Genomic DNA, 20784 nt, shown 5'->3' with positions numbered 1-20784 from the left:
TGTTTGATTTGTACTCTTAGGGTTTATAATATTCTTTGGTTGCCATAAATTAATCTCTACTGTCTCTTCAACTTATGTTCTAATTTAAGAAGTTAAAAAGATGATTTATCACATGAAGAGATCTTTATTTTATTAAAAACTTTAATTAATCTATTAAAATTTCAAAAGTTATCTGTGTTTTTAATATATTCATAAACTCATAAAAATCAAAATTCTAAAGAGTAAAAAAAGAAGTTGTGCTCGTGACATGTCCTTTGACAAAATAGGGTTATGATTTTGAAAAATAATACTTTCACACGTATATAGTACGTATGACACTTATAACACTATTTCAATTAGAATGTGGTATATGAATATCACAATTATTATTATATTCATAAGAAACTTTTTTGTTTTTAACCATTCCTTTCCATGAAACCATGAGCTTCTTAAGAAATTCTACATCCACCATGAGTCAACTTTTGTGAGACCCTCTAGCACCCTAGTCATTACAATCCAACATTTTAGGTAAGGTTCACTTTATAACTCTATTTCAGTAGTTACAATAATAAATCAATGTAGAAAATGAAATACATATTTGTTGTGGACCAAACATAGGTAATATGTGCACTCTTGACGTTAAATTTGGTTAACAATTAAAATTACTGTATGTCAGTTTAACAATTAATTTCTGTTGTATTTTTACATTAATTTCATAACTACAATTAATAATTAAACGCTAAATTATATTGATTCTTTATTGCTAATAGACAAAAATAATTAAAGGTTATAAATGAACATACTTATTTATAATTCTAAATTCAAACATAAAATTAAGTTATCTTTACTTTTATATCTTAACGTTGCATGTTTGTTAATAAATGGTTTAATACATCATTTGGTCCCTGTTTTAGGGGTTTGGTTTAAAGTAATCCTACCTCTTAAAAAAGTTTAGTAAGATCCCATATTTCGTTAAAAAATGTTCAATCCGGTTCTTTCCGCTCACGCCGTTAAAAACATAACGGTGCAAATGCCACGTCATCATCACCATCTCCAGACAAATCCTAATTTCTCTCTAAGAAATCCTAGCCGCTGAACCATCCAGCATCGTCACTGTCATCCTCGCCGGCAACCGTCATCTCCAACACATCACGTGCCACTACCAAAGTGTCTACTCCCTTATGTTGCACCTCCATCACTTCGCATCTCACCTTCGTTCTCGCGCCACCACCCACCGCGATCCCTTGCTTTGTCACGCCCACCAATCTTCATCATTTTCACCCTCGCACCAGCCAAATCGTCGTCGCGCCAACAACACTGTCGTCCAATCTCCACCACTAACCACCAGCCAAATTACCAGCTGCTGTAGATTGCGAATCGCCAATCTTCTCCACCACTAATCGCGCCGCTGTTTGCATCCACTTGCAACCACATTCAGACCTGCAAGAAAATCGTGGAGACCTAGGGTTTCTCACGTTCTCGTCGCATAGCTTTGGTGGTGGCGTGTGATGCATTGGAGAGGACGGCTGCCGACGAGGATGGCGGTGACGGCGCTGGATGGTGCGGCGACTAAGGTTTCTTGGAGAGAAATTAGGGTTTGTTTGGAGATGGTGATGATGATGTGACATTGAATTTTTTTTAAATTAAAAAATCATTTAAGTCCACCTATTAACATGTGCCACGTGCTTATGAGATGTCACGCTGGCATTTGCACCGTTATGTTTTTAACGGCGTGAGCGGAAAGGACCAGATTGAACATTTTTTAACGAAATATGGGGTCTTACTGAACTTTTTTAAAAGGTAGGATTACTTTGAACCAAAACCCTAAAAGTAGGGACCAAATGATGTATTAAACCTTAATAAATTGTATATGGTCAAATATTTGTTAATTTAATTATTTTTAGTAGTGTTAAAAAGTAGACTTTAAATTTAACTTAATCTTACAAAGTGTTACATCCTCTCACACCAATGTATATATATTTTGTGTGTTCCACACTGAGGTATGTATATATCATGCATGAAACTAAACATTGATAAATAATCCAATAACACCCGATATAAGATGAAACAATAAACCAACCCAGTTTATACGAGTTAGTTCACCATAACATAGGTTGACAAAAAAAAATATTAGGTCAACCAACTCAATTTTTGGTGAGTCATATTTTATAACCCAATTGGATCCAACATAGATTAGTGGGTAAGTAATTTAACTCACTTAGAGATAATTTACTTTTACAATTTATTTTATATACTAATTGTTAGTAGCCAAATTCTTAATAAGTGATGTTAGAGATTAATTTAGAATCTAGCTCACAAATCAATTATACTTTTTATTTATAATAGAAACTATTATAAATATCAATAATTTTAAGTTTATAAATTGATGTTTAAATTAATCACTATAAATATTATATTTTTTTTTCTAAAATTAATAAAAAAAGTTGACAAAAAAATTAATACCGTTAGTCCATTGACTTGCTTTTTATAAATTAAAATTTTCAATGGGCCAACACATTTTACACTTCTTTTGCCACCTCTATTATATATATATATATATATATATATATATATATATATATATATATATACTAAATAGAGTATGTATTTCTTAAAAATGATTTAATATTGTGTGGACCGCAAAACAAAATTGTTAAAAAAGTACAATAAACAGTTTTTATTAAAATGTCTTAAAGTAAAATTATTTCAAACTTAAAATAAGTAAGTGTACTGATACGTCCTCCCAACTTATTGGACGTCTGTCCAAGGTGGAACGTCCGCTCCAGAATCTGGACCAAGTGTCCAACGAGCGGCCAATCATTTAGGAAGCGGACGTCCGCCCAAGGTTGCCACGTCCGCCCAATAATCTGGACCGAGCGTGCAGACATTCAGAACCGGACGCCTACCCAAAGTAGAACGTCTGCCCGAGATTGGACGTCCGCTCAAGGTGGAACGTCCGCCCAATAATCTGGACCGAGCGTGCAGACATTCAGAACCGGACGCCTACCCAAAGTAGAACGTCCGCCCGAGATTGGACGTCCGCTCAAGGTGGAGCGTCCGCACAAGAATCTGGACCGAACGTCCACCGAGCGGCCAATCATTTAGGAAGCGGACGTCCGCCAAAGGTTGGCACGTCCGCCCAAGGTGGCACGTCCGCCCAAGAATCAGGGACGGGTTTCCCATCATTCATGAACCGGACGCCCGCCCAACCGACCCTCACTTTGTTGATTACACGGTTAAATGCTAATGACACATTAAAGTCCTTAATGAAGATTAAGGTATTATTGGGCCGTTTCCAGGCTCCCAAAAGGTAAAAGCCCATTACAATCAGTATAAATAAAGGTCTCAGGTATGATTTCTAGACAGATTGCTTAGAACGCAACACATGCATGCATTATAGAACGCTTTGTCATATTACTGACTTGAGCGTCGGAGTGCCTTTAGCAGGTACCCGACCCCCCGGCTTGGAGCAGAGAGCGAGCGTCTGGAGTAGGAGGACGTCCGCCCGGCTTGGAGCAGAGAGCGAGCGTCTGGAGTAGGAGGACGTCCGCCCGGCTTGGAGCAGAGAGCGAGCGTCTGGAGTAGGAGGACGTCCGCCCGGCTTGGAGCACAGAGCGAGCGTCTGGAGTAGGAGGACGTCCGCCCGGTTTGGAGCGTGGAGCAGCGACCGTCCATCTTTGTGCCGCCCGCCAGTGCAGCTTGCTTCGGTTCGTGGGATTCAGCAGTGTCCGCCCGGTCCATGCATCTTCGTCGTCTGCCCGTCCGTCTTCGACAGTAAGTTTGTATGTTTTAACAGGGTCCTCACCGACTCAGTCGAAACAGTAAGAATAAAAGTTATAAAAGTATAACTTCCTTTGAATTTTGTGACTATTTGTACGTGTTTATTAAAAGTAATATGATGCAGGGGCCACAGAAATAATGTAAGGAGCACAGAAATGATATAAGTAACTTTTGTCCTATATAGGTTTCCACATCTATTTAAACTCCATCCTAACGTTCTTGTTTTATCAAAATCCATAATCTTCTAAAACCAATGCTTCATTTTCTCTATCTTTAATTTTGATTTGGTTGTGCAAGTTTAGCTTTTGGGTTTTGGGGTTTGGGAAGAAATCATGGGGTTTCAAAACTTGGTCTTGATGAGTTTTATGATGATCTTGTGCATCAGTCTATACGTGAATTGCATTGATATTGCTGAAGAAAGAATAGTTGCCCAAAGACCTAACGATTTCATCAAACGAAATGGCACCCGTTTTTTCCTAAATGGGAAGCCACACTACTTCAACGGATTCAATGCATATTGGCTAATGATTTTTGCAGCCGACCCATCTACAAGTTCTAAGGTCACTACAGTTTTTCAAGAAGCTTCCAAACATGGTTTAAACTTAGCAAGAACATGGGCATTCAATGATGGAGGTTACAAAGCCCTTCAAACTTCACCTGGTATTTACGACGAGAATGTTTTCAGGGTACTGTATCGTTACTCCCCTTAACTATATATCTTTGAGCTCTTCATTCACACATACTTTGCAGTTTTTTTATTTTTAAAGATGTCACCTTGCATGGTTTGCAGGCATTGGATGCTGTGATATCAGAAGCAGGAAAATATGGCATACGATTGATTCTAAGCCTGGTAGATAATTGGAAAGCTGGTGGTGGAAAGAATCAGTATGTTCAATGGGCAAAACAACGTGGTCAGAGCGTAAGAACTGAGGATGACTTCTTCTCTAATCCCCTCACTAAGCAATTCTACAAAAATCATGTCAAGGTATAACAACCATAAATATGCACATGCATTCTCAACTATTATCAGTTTTCATTAAACGATAATGTAAAATAAAATACCTTTGCACTATAAAAACATTCTAATTAATGACTGTATCTAATTCAGACAGTGCTGACAAGAAAAAATACAGTGACTGGATTATTATACAAGGATGACCCCACCATTTTTTCTTGGGAGCTCATGAATGAACCTCGTTCTTTAGACTTATCGGGAAAACAAGTTCAGGTAATTTATTTTGCTGGTTGAAATCCTAATATATAAGAGATTACAAATTTTACTTCATAAAACGATTTTGTAAAATTGAGTTGGGTTTAAAATATATCATTTAATGTATAGTAAAGTTATAAACTAAAGTCTATTATATAAAATTTGTTATTTGTTTGATTTTATATTCTTTAAGAAGAGATCTATAATTTATTATATAACACCTCAGAACAAAAATATTTATTAACTTCCAGGATTGGGTGAAGGAGATGGCTGCTTATTTGAAGTCCATTGACAACAATCACTTACTGCAAGTAGGGCTTGAAGGGTTTTATGGTAATTCAATACCACAAAGAAAACAGTTCAATCCTGGATACGAAGGAGGAAGTGATTTCATTTCTAACAACCTAGTTCCTGAAATCGATTATGCCACCATTCATCTCTACCCTCAATGGTAATATTCCATTTCAAATATTTTCATTTTTTACTGCATAATAAGTATCCAAACTTTATAATATATGTGTGAACTGATGGTTGGTTTATTTCTGCAGGATGTCGAGGTTTAACCAATCACGTCAAGATGTCTTCATAGAAAGATGGGTCAGCATGCATATTCAAGATGCACAAAATGTTCTACGAAAACCCATTCTTCTTGCGGAGTTTGGGTTAAATTCAAGAATTAGAGGATACACTGTTGCCCAAAGGGACCGATTGTATGCAAAACTATACAATTGGACATATTTCAGCGCTAGCCACAAGGGACCATGTGCTGGTGCAGCTTTTTGGCAACTATTTGTTGAAGGAATGGAAAACATGGCTGATGGTTATGAAATCGTCTTTCAACACAATCCTTCCACTACCAATATCATCTCCCAACAATCTTTAAGAATGTCAAAAATTCAATAGTCATAAGCCATACAACCAAATAACCCATTAAAATGATACTGTCTATCGTCTACCAATAATAAAAATATGACATGTTTATCTACATGCGCACTCTCTTATTGTATTTAGATGGATTAATTTAGAAAGATAATTCATTTATTTGAAATTTTTAAAATTTTTTACACTAAAATAATTTTAAAAATAATTTGAAAGAAATTAAAATTTAAGAAATTTGGAAGGTATTTTAAATTAATAAAATAGAAGAATTTCAAATACCTGAAAAAGTATATAAGAAATTTGAAATTTCACTAATTTTTATTTTCCTCGTTACACTTACGAAAGTCAAGCCGAATTGATTCAAATTGAATGTTTAGTTGAATTGATTTAAATAAAAGATTTGGTTGAGTCGACTCGATTTTGACTAAAGGATGAATCAGATAAGCATGAACTTAAAGATGAGTCAGACATAACTGAAGGTAATGTCAGGTTAGCTTAAGCATAAGTTTTGTTGGGTCAGCTGGATCATTATGTTTGAGACAAGTTGGTTCATCTGAAAGTAAATATGAGTTGACTCAAGTTGAAGGATAAAACTATTTCGGCCTGAATCAAAGGACAAGATAGATCGGTCTGAGACAAAAATCAAGTCGATTTAACCTAATCCAAAGATTGAACTGATTCAGCTCGGACTAAATGTTGAGCCGATTCAAATCGGGACGAATGACACGAAAATGGAATATTATGTGTCATCCAATGGTAATCGTGTCAGTACTTGAAGATAGAAAAGAGTGATGAGGTAGACTAAGAAAGATAGCACTGGATAAGACTCAGAAGTTTCAGTTATTTACTTTTATTTTACTTGTGTTCTCCTAGTTTATTTGAAATACAATGTTTTTGTAGTAATCTTGCGTCACGTTCACCATTCTCAAGCTTGCAATTAAGAACCTTTTGCGCTTTAAGACTTGTACTGTACGCACTGATCGGTCAATGCAATCCCAAAGCGAGCGATCAGTCAACCCTCCTAAAACTTTCAAAATAACGTAGATCGATCAGTCATTAGCAACATTAGTAACCGATCAGTATCTTGATTTTTTAGAAATACATCAAGATAATTAGTATGGTAAAACATGCTTATAAGATATTGGGTCGTAATTGGTCAGTCCTAAACAAAAGCCCATTTAAGAACCTATAAATACAGATTGTGATAGGTAAGTAATTGCATTTCTTGAACATTTAGAACTTAACTGTGATAACCGATCGATATAACTGGAAACTGACTTGAGCGTGAAAGTACCCACTCAGATTCAGACTTTACAAAAGAAGACTTCATAAGATCTTTGGTGAAAAGAGATATGATTTAAAATATGAAGATATAGTTCTCAACTCTACCAACCGAAATAAGACTATTATTTTTATTTATATATTTAATTGCTTAGATTAGTTATCTCTTTCGAATCTACAGTGATGTCACTTTCAAAATTTCAATCCCATAAGTCTTTATAAGAATATAAAACTTGCAGAATTGGTATAATCGTGTATGTTAGAATTTAAATACATCTACTCTTAATAATATACGCGGAAGTAATTATGAAAAGAGTTGAATTATGCTAAATTTGTATCTTTGCAATTGCGATGCCTAGCAGCACAGATGGTGTATGCTAATTATTGTATCTCTGGTATATTGAATGTTATTGGCAAATTCCACTGATGCCATTCGCTTGTAGGTTTTCCGAAGGTAAAGATAGGATGTAAAAGAGAATATCTCTTTCTTTTTGTTTTGATCCTCTAAATAGGGCGAGTCTCCAAAATTCATAAAACTACAAAACACAAACACATTAGCAAATCTAATTTTTCTTTCTTAATTTTACAAAATAGAATATTTTGAATATTTTAATGAAAAAAATTCAAAATTAAGCAACATAACTTATTTACATTTATTAAGTATTTTTTGTCGTAAAAGAACGCATCTTTCGTGGTGGAAAAAGATAGATGCTTAACAAGTTGAGTTTAACTTTAAAAATTGGACACCAAAATTCTTGAAGACGATGAGAGAATATTCGAGAGGTATAAGTATTAACTTTTTTGTTTTTTTGTTTTTCTTTGGTGAGTTAACTGGTGCACATATCTATTTTTTTTTTTATATTTTTAATTACCGATTGAATATTTTTATTTTTTTCACTTCAAATAAATATACCCTAAATAAAGTTTGTGATTTTATGAAGTGGGTTTTGTTTTTGTTTTTATTGTTGCATGGGTTACACGTAGTACATATTGGTCGCTATTGTATTCTGTCAATTATGTTTTGCGTTATATTTGTCCTCTTTTTATTGTAAAATAAAAAATGATTTAATTTAGACTCCTCCATTTTCCTCTTTTTCAGCTTCTGAATTCCCCTTGGGATGTCTGCTTTCATCAATTTGAAAAAGAAAAAAAAAAAAAAAAAAAAAATATATATATATATATATATATATATATATATATATATATATATATATATGTATGTATATATATATATATATATGGCCATGGCTGGGAAGCATCAGATTTGGGAGCACAATTTAATGGAGGCAAGTTCCAGAGCATTTAATGGTGATGGCTATGAAAGAAATTTAAATGGATAAAGGTATCACATCAAATAAGGATACAGTAGTAATTTCAGTTCCTCTTCCATCGATTCTATTTCACAGTCATTATATATTTTTGTGCTATAATTGTAGCCGTGAATTTATTATATCACTATTTAATATTTAATTATAATAATAAATTTTAAAGTACATAAATTTTTTATTAATTATATTTAAATTATAACAATAACAATAACAATATTAATAAAAATAATTAGGATAAAAAATACATATATTATAATGTGAATTATTATTGAATATTCTTTAGAATGATTTGATATATAAAATATGTTAATTTTTAAACATTTTGAATAAATAATTTATTTTGATAAAATCATTATATATTAGTTGTAATAAATAAAATTTTATTATTTTTATCATGGAACTGTATTTAAATTGTCCATATTTTTTTAATAAAATGAACCCTATCATACAATTATTTCAAACGTATAAATCATTGAGCCAACGAAAACAAATAATTTAAATATAAATGAATCAATAGTTAATAATTTCACTTATTCTTAACATAGTTAACACGTATTCAAATTTAATAGATCAAAACAAAATAGGTTCTATAAAGTTAAAATAAACTTAATAACAAATTAAAAAAATATTTATTATATCTAACTGTGTTGTGTTATTGGTGGGTGGTAAAATAGATTAATCTGATCTGTTTTAATCTAATCTGTTTTTGACCTGCCCAAAAGGGTTCAGGTCAGATTGGCCAGCTACAAAAAATCAGTTTAGAATTGTAATTTATCCAATCATACGGCGGACTAGCATGCTGTTCTGTCAATTTTTTATTAATTTTTTTAATTTGAAATTTTTAAAATTTATTTGTATAAATAAATATTAAAATGTATTTAATTATATAAATAAATTTTAAACTTTTAATTAATTAATTAATGTTTTCAATAAGATAAATTATAATAATTACTATAATAATTACAACTTATAATTAATAATTTATGTAAAACCCATGAAAAAAAAATATTTATAATAGTAAATTTTAGCATTTTATTAGTAATAATAATTTTAATGGATAGAAAAATATATATTTTGAATATAAAATTATAGTAATTTTAGAAGGAGAGGTTAAAATTTTTGATAACTTATTTAGTATTTTTTTTTAAGAAAATCGAATAGTAAAAAGTAAATAGTAAATAGTAAAAAGTGAATAGTAAATAGTAAAAAGTAAATAGTAAAAATAAATTTTCAGCATTAAGATTCCTTAGCATGGAAGAAAGTAGTAGGTAGAAATTAGGATCAGATTTGGTGAGAAAATGATTGAAATATTATTTTTAAATAATATTAAAATAATAAATAATATTAAAATATTAATGAATAGTAAATTTTTTTAACTATAAATAGCCATGGGAGGGAAGGGCATTTTGCACCAAGAGAAGAGGAATCAAGTGAGAGCTTGAGAAATAGAGAAGAAAGAGTTAGGGAGAAATTTTTAGTTGCAAGAAGAGTAGAGGTTCTGAAGGGTTTCGGGGGAAACAAATTCGGAGCAGGAGATTAAGTCTGGAATAGAGGTAGGGGAGCTAACTTTTCTAAGCTTTTATATTATGATTTAGTACTGTTTTATTATTATTCATGTTTTGAAATTATGTATGAATATTGTTAATGCTTACTGTATGTTTATCTATATTGATATTCGGTGTAAATATTATATGTTGTTGTTTTGAATCTGTTAATAAGAAATTTGTTAAAAACTAGTTGAGGAATACTTTGGCTAAGGAAAGACTTGGTACTTAAGTTGTCCATTGTGACGCACCTCTCTTTCCTGGAAGTCTACTCGACAGGTTTTTAACTTAAATCTTGTGTACAGATTATGTACTGTTAAATTATCATGTAATATATCTTGTTGGAATATATTCAGTTTGTATGATTTCTGAAATGATTGAAGTTTATTTGATTTGAATTTATGCATCTGAACATGTATGAGTATTATGGGGAAATGTCGTAAGGGTATAATATGAGTCGAGGAATGTGAGTATGGTATGAGTCTCGCGGAGAGATTCTGTAATGTCATGGTATGTGTATGAGGATTATGGGTAGATTTCGTAATAGTATAATATGAGTTAAGGAATGTGAGCATTGTATGAGTTTCGTGGAGAGATTTTGTAATGACATGGTATGTGCGTATATGTTGATGTTGAGGGTCATGAAGTTGGAGGTTATCCTGATACTCTAATAATCAATCAGTCTCAAGTAGAGAATGATGAATTATGTGGTGAGAGGGGCAGGAGGTCCTGGTCTATGTGCCGGTTTAGGACATAGTGAGGGGACTAACCTTGTGAATGGTATGGAGGGCAGAATGTCCTGGTCTATGTGCCGGTTTAGGACATAGTGAGGGGACTAACATTATGAATGGTATGGAGGGCAGAATGTCCTGGTCTATGTGCCGGTTTTGGACATAATGAGGGGACTAAGAATGACATCACAAGTGAAAAACCTTCCGTTGTATCGCTCATCAACATATCGTTGGGATAAGTGCCTATGGAATATCGTTGGGATAAGTGCCTATTGAATATCGTTGGGATAAGTGCCTATTGGGTATTGTGGAATGAGTGTCTATTGGGTATAGTGGTGTTTATTGGGTATTTTGGTGTTTATTGGGTATTGTGGGACGAGTGTTCAATGAGTGTTTATTGGGTATTATGGAATGAGTGTCTATTGGGTATTTTGGTGTTTATTGGGTATTTTGGTGTTTATTGGGTATTGTGGGACGAGTGTTCAATGAGTGTTTATTGGGTATTATGGAATGAGTGTCCATTGGGTATTTTGGTGTTTATTGGGTATTTTGGTGTTTATTGGGTATTGTGGGACGAGTGTTCAATAGGAATTGTGGTACGATGGTATGAGGGTGTCTGACATAATTATTATATGATGTTTGTATCGAAGTAATTATGCATGTCTTATAAATGATTTGTTGCATGTTAGCTCACCCTACTTGTTTGTGTTTTGTGTTTGGGTATGTGCGATGATCGTATAATTCGTTATACGGGAGCAGATGAAGGAATGTCGCCTCACATAGTGCCAAGGAAAGGGAGGAGTAGAAGAACTATAATTAGAATCTTTTTACATGTATAGACATATATTAACTAGGAAATTTTAAAGGGTGAGATTACGGAATGTTACCGTAAATGTAATGTTAATTATCAAGTGTGAAAATTTGAGATGTTACATTAATGTAAAAAGTTGGGTTGTTACATTAATGTGAGAATTTGGGATGTTACAATTTAAACTTTAATATTATTCTATATTTATTTTCTACAAAATATAATATAAAAAATTAATATTTTTAATCTTTTTAATTTTTAATTTTTTAATTTGAAAATAAAAATGGAGTTGTCTGACCTATTGATCAATTATTATCTATTTTTTGTATGTAAGGGAAGAAAAGGCTTTTAAGTAATAAAAAACACTTTAGCCTAACATCCAATAGCCCAAAATCAGGCCAACTTCTAGTAATAGCCCAAAATCAAATATTGGTTAACCTTTTAACTAATAAACAACATTTTTATTGGTTTGATGTAATGCCTAATATTGGCTTAGTTATTTTTTTTTAATTTACGTGACTTCGATGTTCCCTTTAATATTTTTATTTTTATTTCTTAATAATAAATTTTATCGTAAGGTAAGTGATGGATGAACTATCACGTGTACATAATTTCTTTTCTTTTATAAGTTCAAATATATTAAAAACTATGCAATACTAATGACCTTTAAATAAAAAAAATTACATAAATTTTTTAATTATTAATATAGAGAATGTAAAAAAAATTGTTATCAACATATTGCTCTCTTGAGTAATAACAAGGAGTTTTGAAAGTTGAGAACTTAAACATTTATCCATTGGTTGATATGAGTAAAACCAAACTCAAAGTTAGATTTTGGATTTAATATTTGCATATAAAAAATACAAAGATATTTCAGTATGGTTAAGAAATAGAAGGAATTAGAAAAGGTATCATATGACTTTATGATGAATGAGATGGTTAACTGTATGGTCAATTATAATTTAGATAGTCAATCAACTTTACAACCAACTGTGTATTGCCTAAGGCGCAAACCAATAAATCTGGTCGAAATGTCAAACAGTTTAACGAGTTAAAATTGTTAATCCCGATCCTGAAACATAAATTAATTATTCATAATTCAAAAGATATTTTACATAGATAAAATGGTAATAAAAAGAAGATATATAATATTTATCATGGTAAAAAACTATAAAATACAACACACACTAATTTCTCATTTGAAGTAAACAAAATTTGAATATATATATATATATATATATATATATATATATATATATATATATATATATAGTATTGTATATTGTTATCTATTTAAGAAAAAACCAATATTTGGAAGCATCACTGGATCATAAAATAAGTTTTCCGTCCTTAAATTATTTATTAAAATTATATTTCATTCGCTAGAAAGTATGCATAATTTCATCTTTTAAACCTTATAAATGAATGTAGAGGATGTTATAAGAAGATGACACAGGAGATTGGTTATCACAACCAAATCCCATATTATCACCCTCAAACACTACAGAGGAGTTTGCAGAGATCATTACAGAAGACCCTAACACTCTTAGTTAGTTGTTAAAGCTCATTTTACATTCTTTTATAAAGTTCATTATAAAGTTTATGTTCATGGACGAAATTCATATATAATTTAAATAAATAAAATAAAATATAATTTTAATAAATAGTTTGATAGAAAAAATATATTTAATCTATTTCAAATAAACATTTGTGGCTCTATGAACAAACTTTTGAATTAGCCGGAATTCTTGTACCACAACAGAAAAGTTTGTCCAACTCCATAAAAGCATTTTATAATGCTTCAATTGACCACTTCCTACCATTTTGCACTAATATAGTAACATAGCTTGATTTTGAAGCTAAATTAATGCTGAAGGTTCTTTTTCTGATATTATAATGGAAAATGTAGAGACACATGGCATGATTCTGCCTGTCTGTAAATTTTACGTGTTTATCTAATAATGTTCTGTATTGGCTCGACTACGATCTTCTTCTAGTTTAGCAATGATTTCAATAATTTTATATAAGATAATATACTTTTATTTATTTATATATAAATCATAGAAAAATTATATGAACAATTTCGAGCACTATAATTTGTAATATAATATTAGCCAAAATCGAACAAAAGTAATATAATTTGTAATATAATATTAGCCTAAATTATTCTTGGTTCTTACACTTGTTTACCTATTACGAGCAAAAGTGAAGCTAAAGACGGTGAGAACAAAATCTTGCCGTAAAAGTTTGTGAAAGGACAATAAAGAAGAGTGAATATAAAGTTTAGAGAGCATACACTGAAAAAAGAATAAAAAAATATATTATTTGAAATATTTCTAATTACATAATAATTTGGTTTTATTGTAGTGAGAAATCGTATTAGTTCAAACGAGAGAATCAAGAAATTAAACAAAACGGGATAAAATAATTAACAACTGAAAAGAATAAAAAATAGTAAATAAACATTGCAAATGAAATGTTATCATTCATTGCCATCAAATGTTTGTAATCATTTATTATAATAAAAATGGTAAAACCAGCTACCTTTGGTATAAACTTACTTTTATAGATATGTTAAAATTTGCATTTCGTATTTTAATGAGAGTATCAGTTTAATATGATAATTTTTGTACTACAGAATTTATTTTCTGTGAAATACAAATTTAAACTTTGAAGAATGTGATAATTTTAATGATTACAAGTACTAAAATTTAAGTAAAATTATTACAAGTCAATACGATATATTATATTCCACATTATGTTAAATTAGTGATTGATTTGACTTATACAAAACTTTATAGATTTAATATAAAAAATTAAATCTCAAACCTATGTTTGAACATTTATTCACAAGGTAAACATTGAAGATGTATCAATCAAATTGTCTTCACAAAGTACAGGGAACCTTAACTCAGAAACATATGTGGTTCCATTTAAATACAATAATTTTATTATAAGTATCTCATTCAAGATACACATTCATCCACTTTCACACCAGAACGAATATAGGAGCACCCATTTTTGAGGGTCCAAATGTAATGATACTTCTAAGATTTAGAGGCAAGAACTTCTAACAAGGAAGCAGCGAATTTCATTTGAGTCTCTTCATTTATTGTGAAGAAGAGTGGCACGTGCACGAAAAGGGATTTGATTCCATTCCGCTCGGCAAAGCGAAGGGAGTGATAGTAAACGTAATTGCACACGAACCTGCCTGCATCATCTGATACCATAACTTCGTATCCCTTTTCTGTCAAGGCTTTGGTGATCTCCTCTACAGGGAGTGAAGTCTGCACAGAGTTAGGTAGAATTCTCATTAGTAAGCAGAAACAAATATGTTTTCTGAATTGGTTTCTTTATGTTGTCTATGTATACTAATTATGGGATTATTAATAACATTTAATTATGGCTCCCCATCAAGGAAATGACACAAAACCCCACAAAACTAAATTCCTCTATAACTCATTACGTTTTATTTTTGACAAAATGAGGAGTTTAAAAATGAATTTGCTGACGATTTTCAGAACAGCATAAGAAAATTGGCTACCGTTAAGGAGTAAGCAGCTGCTTCTGTTCCATCAAAACTTATAGCACCTTAATGTACTACAAATGGTACCCCAAAAAATGCTCTTCTATGTTAGTAGTAATCAATACTTTACAATGTTAGCACTAAACACCAAGCCCAAGAGTGTAACTAGTTTAGGAATCAAGAGTACGTGCAACATAAGGGATTCATTTTACCTCCCTTGTTCGTGAAATTCCACCATCCGAAGGAACAATGGGGACTTTCTGCAATACAAAATTATGCAAATTTCAGTGAGAATGCTCTTTGCACTTCTAAAGGTTTGTTGGTGAAAGAAAATTTGGAATGAATCCACTAATCCAATCTCACCTGGGGCTTCCAACCCATTTCATCCGGACATCGAAAATTAGCCTCATTGACTGCCTGGTTCTCTATAGCAAACCTTGTTGCACCACTGTTAACCCCAAAATGCAGCTGAATAAACAAAACTCAGAAACAGCCAGAATTTACAGGGACGGAGAAATGAAAATATACTCAAATTGATCATATGATGTATCCTAGTCTAAGCAACAAAAACCTAGCCAACAATTTATTCAGATGCTCAACCTTTATTCATGATCTTTATAGTTCAGCTTTTGAATCAATATGTAGAAGTACTCAAAATGAAAGTCCATCACAAGTTTCATTATAGCTTTGTGCTAAAGTTTATGAAGACAAGTTCAAATTCCCTTGAGATCTAATCACAAAATGTCGTTAACAATACATCTGAACATGGTCTGAGTCAACTTAAGACACTAATATTTGTGTCAATCAGTTAATATATCATACTCTAGGAATTGCTACTCCGCATACTAAAGTATATAATAAGCAAATTTTTCTGAGAGTACTATAGTAGTGACGAAGAACCTGTCCACGTTACCCTCTGCCAATGTTGCTTATTTTAAATTATTAGAGCAGTCTGACTTTTTTGTTCTGCAGTTACTGCAGACTTTCATTGCTGCATAATGATATTCACAAGGAATGTCGCTGAATATTCATTGAGCTATATACGATGTCGGATAATAATGATAGTCTCCTTTTTGGTCATATTTAATTTCTTATGATAAGTTTATTTCTTTTTTCAGATATAATTCAGCTAGAATAACGTTATTTTGTCCAGGTTCAGCGGGTACATATGTTGAGACGTACAAATTAGGATTTGGTTACATAAATGAACAACATTGAAGAATGAATGAATAAGCTACGAGAACAAACAGTGAAGCTATATGTCAAGTACAGGGGCACTCACCCAAATAGTTCTATTAGAATTTGAAGATTCAGAGTCCTTGGAAATAACAGCGGATTGCAATCTCTGGTACAGTGAAACAAGTGCTCCTTGACCAGCAGTTTCAAGAATGCTGCAGCTCCCAATAACTAAACCCTTTGGCAAACCCTTCTTATTCATGTACTCTGCCAAATTATTGACAATTGTTTCGGTCGGATTCTCAGCAACTCCATGGAATTTCTTAAATCCTGTCACATGAATTGTTGTTATGGGTGTTGTTGGACCTTCAGAACCCATTTGCCAAATACAGTAAAGCTGGTAATGACTAGAGCCTCAAATCAAAACTACTTTCCAAATACCTGCATCAATAAATTTGAACTTTTATGAGACAGAAAAACTGAAATATTTTCTACATGGTGGATCATAGCCAACGAAATATATTACAGTTCTTAATCTCCATCTTCTGAAAATATTAAAACCCTCCCAACCTTTTAAGAAAACACCAACCAAACTTTGATTCAACGTGTTCAGATACTAATATTAATGTTGATGGATTGCATAAACTACCAGAAAAGAAGTCTACTTTGAAGAAATGGGTCTAAACATATAATCTCTTAATTCACTAATCTAAGATATCAGTAACCAACAACAACACAAAAATCAGTTTCAAGACTGTACAAAGAAGGGTGATCGCATGCGGAACCAAAGTTTTTCGCTTTCCAGATAAATATCAGTCTCCGAAGAAAGAAAAACACTTTGTTCATCGCTGAATTGTAGCAGAACTCGAAAAAGAACCATAAACACAAGACCCAAAGAAAACAAAATAAAGAACAAGATTATTATCAGCACCCAAATGATCAAAGAGCCATGAATTACAAAACAAAAACAAAATTGAAGGAGAAAACGCAACGGAACTTTGATTGAGAGAGAGGGTCTTACAATATAATCTTCAATTCAAGAGACGACACATCCACCAGTCTTTATGTACTCAGTTTTTTAACTGGGAAAGTGATTTTTTCGGAATGTTCAGTGTGAATTTATAAATAGGTGATAAAATCTTATGGTGATTTTGAGAGTGTTTATTAGTTGAAATGCAATTCCTTATACCATTCAGAAGAAAAATGCACCTGTTATGTTTTTTCATGCCAAGAAAGTTTAGAATTTTTGTAAATATAAATTATTACAAAGTAGTTATTTTTTAAGAAATATTAGTTATATTTATGGAATTATAAATTTATATTTTTATTGAAATAATATTTATCTTAAATATATAATAATAATTATTAATAATATAAATAATAATGATAACATCATATTTTTCAAAATTAGTTATAAAATGAGTATACAAAGACGTACACGTATACCAAAACAATACAACTACAGGTGGGTAAGTGTGTCACTGTCAGCTTCAAACAACAAACCTAGCTGTGGCAAATACAGTATTTATATATATATATATATATATATATATATATATATATATATATATATATATATATATATATATATATATATATATATATATTTATTTATTTATCAGTTTTCATCACAATTTCGTCATTTGCGAAGTTTTAGCAGTTTCTTTTGGATGCCGAAAAATAAAAATTGGAATCATCGTTTTAACAATATTTTTGGGTACAAGAATGGGAATAAGAATAACATACCTTAGTTATTCAGGTTTCCTTCAATTGTAAGTTATTAACACCAACGGATTTAAAAAAGAAAGGAAACCAAGTCTCCAACATGTGTTTTCATAATTTCTGTACTAAATTCCTGAAGACTTTTAAAAATGTTAAAATTAAATATGATTTGACTAAAGTTTTACTAAGGATTTATTTGTACAGTGAAGTTTTATACAAAATAAATGCATTGCTTGCCCTATTATTTATTTATATGCATTAATTTGATACTTTTTTTCTTGGGCATCAGCCCCACAAACCAACATTAAAGTTAAAATTAAAATTCCTGCAAGAATTTATACTTGTGAGAAAGAAGTAGCTGTGGGGATATTGTTGTTAGCATGATGGGTAACACCATGTTTATTTTATTTCAAATGTGACAAAAAGTTAACTCTGTTTAAAAGTTAAACAGTAAGCGGTGAACAGTGGGAAGCAGTGTGGAAGACGATAGTAAGAAAATTTTAGATTTTTGCTTTTTAATTATTATCTTTATTTATAAGACTTGTATATATAAGATTTTACTTATAAGATTCACGATTAAGACTTTGTTTAAGGCATCTTGTCACGCCCCAATAATTACTTTGCTGAGTCACCTCCCTACTCCCATAAATGCACCATGCCACGTGTTCTGATCCACCACCGAGCCGTGCATGTGCGCCACTTGTCAAAGTGGAAGTTTCTGAAGTGAATGGTGGGATGCAGGTGTCGAGCAGGAGGACGTCCGTTCATCTGAGAATGGGATTTCTGAACAAAAACTGAATTTCTGGAAAATCTCTCTCTCACGCACACCTTCTCCCCTTCCAAACTCAGAATCTCCATTTCTCCTCCTTCTCTCTTGAACCCTTCTCCTTCTCTCTTCTGCAACTTACCACCATTATCTCCGTTCACTTTTCAGAGTCGTAGGAACGTTCGTCCAGCTGTGATCTTCCTTTTGGACCGAACAGAGTTTGGATCGGAACTGGTAAGTTCTCGTCGTCAACCGTTTATCTTTTATGGTTTCATGCGAACCCTAGTTTGGTTGCATGCATGGGTTCTAAGTCGGAGTTGTTCTGATTTTTGGTGTTTTAGACTAAGTGGAATTTGTTGAGTGAACCTGAGTGTAGAACGCTATTAGAGGTCGAACCAAAACCTTGCATTGGGGAGTTCACTGCTATCCAGGTAAGGGAAGCTTATTAAATTTAATTCGTATGGTTGTCGTGTACTGTATGAACATTTTGTGTGTCGCATGAAGTATGACTGTGTTATTTGATTGTTGATATATGATCATAAGTATGAGTTGATATGAGTATTTGAAAATATGAAAAATATATGTATGCTGAGAAATGAGTGAATGTAAGTGAAACTTGGATATGAACTTTTCTATGATAAAGTACGTCCGACATTAAACGGTTCTTGACTGTTTGGTGTTCTAGTAAAACTCTTTGAATTGAAATACTTTCATTCGGGAAGATTTCTGGTCGAGGTTGAGCTGTGTCGATCCTTTACTTAGAGCTCATAATGAGCAGTGTCGATCACCTTTGTTATTACAGATCTTCCATCTGTGTCGACCTACCATGTCGACCGCCTTTTGACTACAGATCATCTATCTGTGTCGATCACCCTTGTGATTACAGATCATCCATCTGTGTCGACCTACCGTGTCGATCACCTTGTGACTACGGATCATCCATCTGAGTCGGCCTATTGTGTCGATCACCCTTGTGACTACAGATCGTCCATCTGTGTCGACCTACTGTGTCGATCACCTGGTGACTACGGATCATCCATCTGAGTCGGCCTATTGTGTCGATCACCCTTGTGACTACAGATCATCCATCTGTGTCGACCTACTGTGTCGATCACCTTGTGACTACGAATCATCCATCTGTGTCGGCCTACTGTGTCGATCACCCTTGTGACTACATATCATCCATCTGTGTCGTCCTACTGTGTCGATATACTGTGTCGATCACCTTAGAGACTATAAGTCATCCATCCGTGTCGACCGACAGTGTCGAGTAACCTTGATAAATACAGATCGTCCATCTATTTGATGATGGGTTCTATTCTGTTTTGAAAATGGAGTAAATTCTTCGGTTTTGTTCTCCACGGTTGTCCTCATTATAAAGGGGACTGAACGTTCGTTCTCTTTTCGTCTCTTTAAGAAAGTGGAACATAGAATGAAAATGTATTTAAGAAGATAAATTAAGATGTGAGAACACTATGAGAACTGAAATTGTGATTGTGGATTTGAACGAGCGTTCCAGGGTGGAACGACTCTTGGTTGGAAATTGAGATTTGTGAAGTATGAATGTGGCAAGCTTAGCTGGCGGGTCATCCTGATATTCCGTGAGTGCTCGTTCTCAAGTAGAGAGGAGTATGTCATGTGTGGGAATGGCAGGAGGTCTTAGTCCATAACTGTAACTTGGATAGAACGGACTAACCTCAGGTGGCTGCTGATGAGTATTCCAGCTATCACACCTGGGTGCATGGACGTCGTAGCTACACAGAATTCATACAGTCCGGACGGTCGTCTAGTATCAGGACTTTTGGATGAAATTTACGTATGAATTTAATGAATATGTTGTGCACTTACTTGTTGTATTTGATATATATATGAAATGTATGTATTGGATTGAATTAAATTCAATAAGCTTACCCTGTGTTCTTTTCCTTGTGTTGTCGATCGTTATTGTACGTCCGTCTTGTCTATGCGATGATCATCCGGGTGGATGTGAGCAGATGGAGAGGCGTTACTGGAAGAAACGCTGGAAGAAGAAGTTTTAGAAGATGCGAGCCTCG

The 20784-nt window shown here is 32.7% G+C and overlaps 2 protein-coding genes across 4 annotated transcripts; one reads left to right on the top strand and one right to left on the bottom strand.

Annotated features, from left to right (window-relative positions):
• The first annotated feature begins 3980 nt into the window (after window positions 1-3980).
• LOC108328051 (mannan endo-1,4-beta-mannosidase 4) lies at window positions 3981-5954 on the top strand. The gene is made up of 5 exons (XM_017561833.2): window positions 3981-4445; window positions 4550-4744; window positions 4868-4987; window positions 5221-5420; window positions 5518-5954. Exons 1-5 carry the CDS (start codon window positions 4092-4094, stop codon window positions 5870-5872), a joined length of 1224 nt encoding a protein of 407 aa, XP_017417322.2. The 5' UTR covers window positions 3981-4091; the 3' UTR covers window positions 5873-5954.
• An 8513-nt stretch (window positions 5955-14467) lies between these two features.
• On the bottom strand, window positions 14468-17412 carry LOC108326977 (uncharacterized). 3 transcript variants are annotated; one of them, XM_017560616.2, is made up of 5 exons: window positions 17264-17412; window positions 16349-16683; window positions 15430-15534; window positions 15279-15326; window positions 14468-14827 (listed from the first exon to the last, which is right to left on the bottom strand). In XM_017560616.2, the coding sequence occupies exons 2-5, from the start codon at window positions 16619-16621 to the stop codon at window positions 14588-14590; spliced, it is 666 nt and encodes a 221-aa protein (XP_017416105.1). In that variant the 5' UTR covers window positions 16622-16683; window positions 17264-17412; the 3' UTR covers window positions 14468-14587. The 3 variants fall into 3 exon arrangements, with proteins under 3 accessions (XP_017416105.1, XP_017416108.1, XP_017416106.1); XM_017560619.2 differs by lacking the exon at window positions 17264-17412 and adding an exon at window positions 17240-17258; XM_017560617.2 differs by lacking the exon at window positions 17264-17412 and adding an exon at window positions 17003-17242.
• Between the last annotated feature and the right edge of the window lie 3372 nt (window positions 17413-20784).

Source organism: Vigna angularis, chromosome 2 (genome assembly GCF_016808095.1).
Source record: "Vigna angularis cultivar LongXiaoDou No.4 chromosome 2, ASM1680809v1, whole genome shotgun sequence".
In the NCBI taxonomy this organism is placed as follows: domain Eukaryota; kingdom Viridiplantae; phylum Streptophyta; class Magnoliopsida; order Fabales; family Fabaceae; genus Vigna; species Vigna angularis.
The sequence above is the reverse complement of the archived record's forward strand: the minus strand, read 5'-3'. Positions and strand labels throughout refer to the sequence as shown.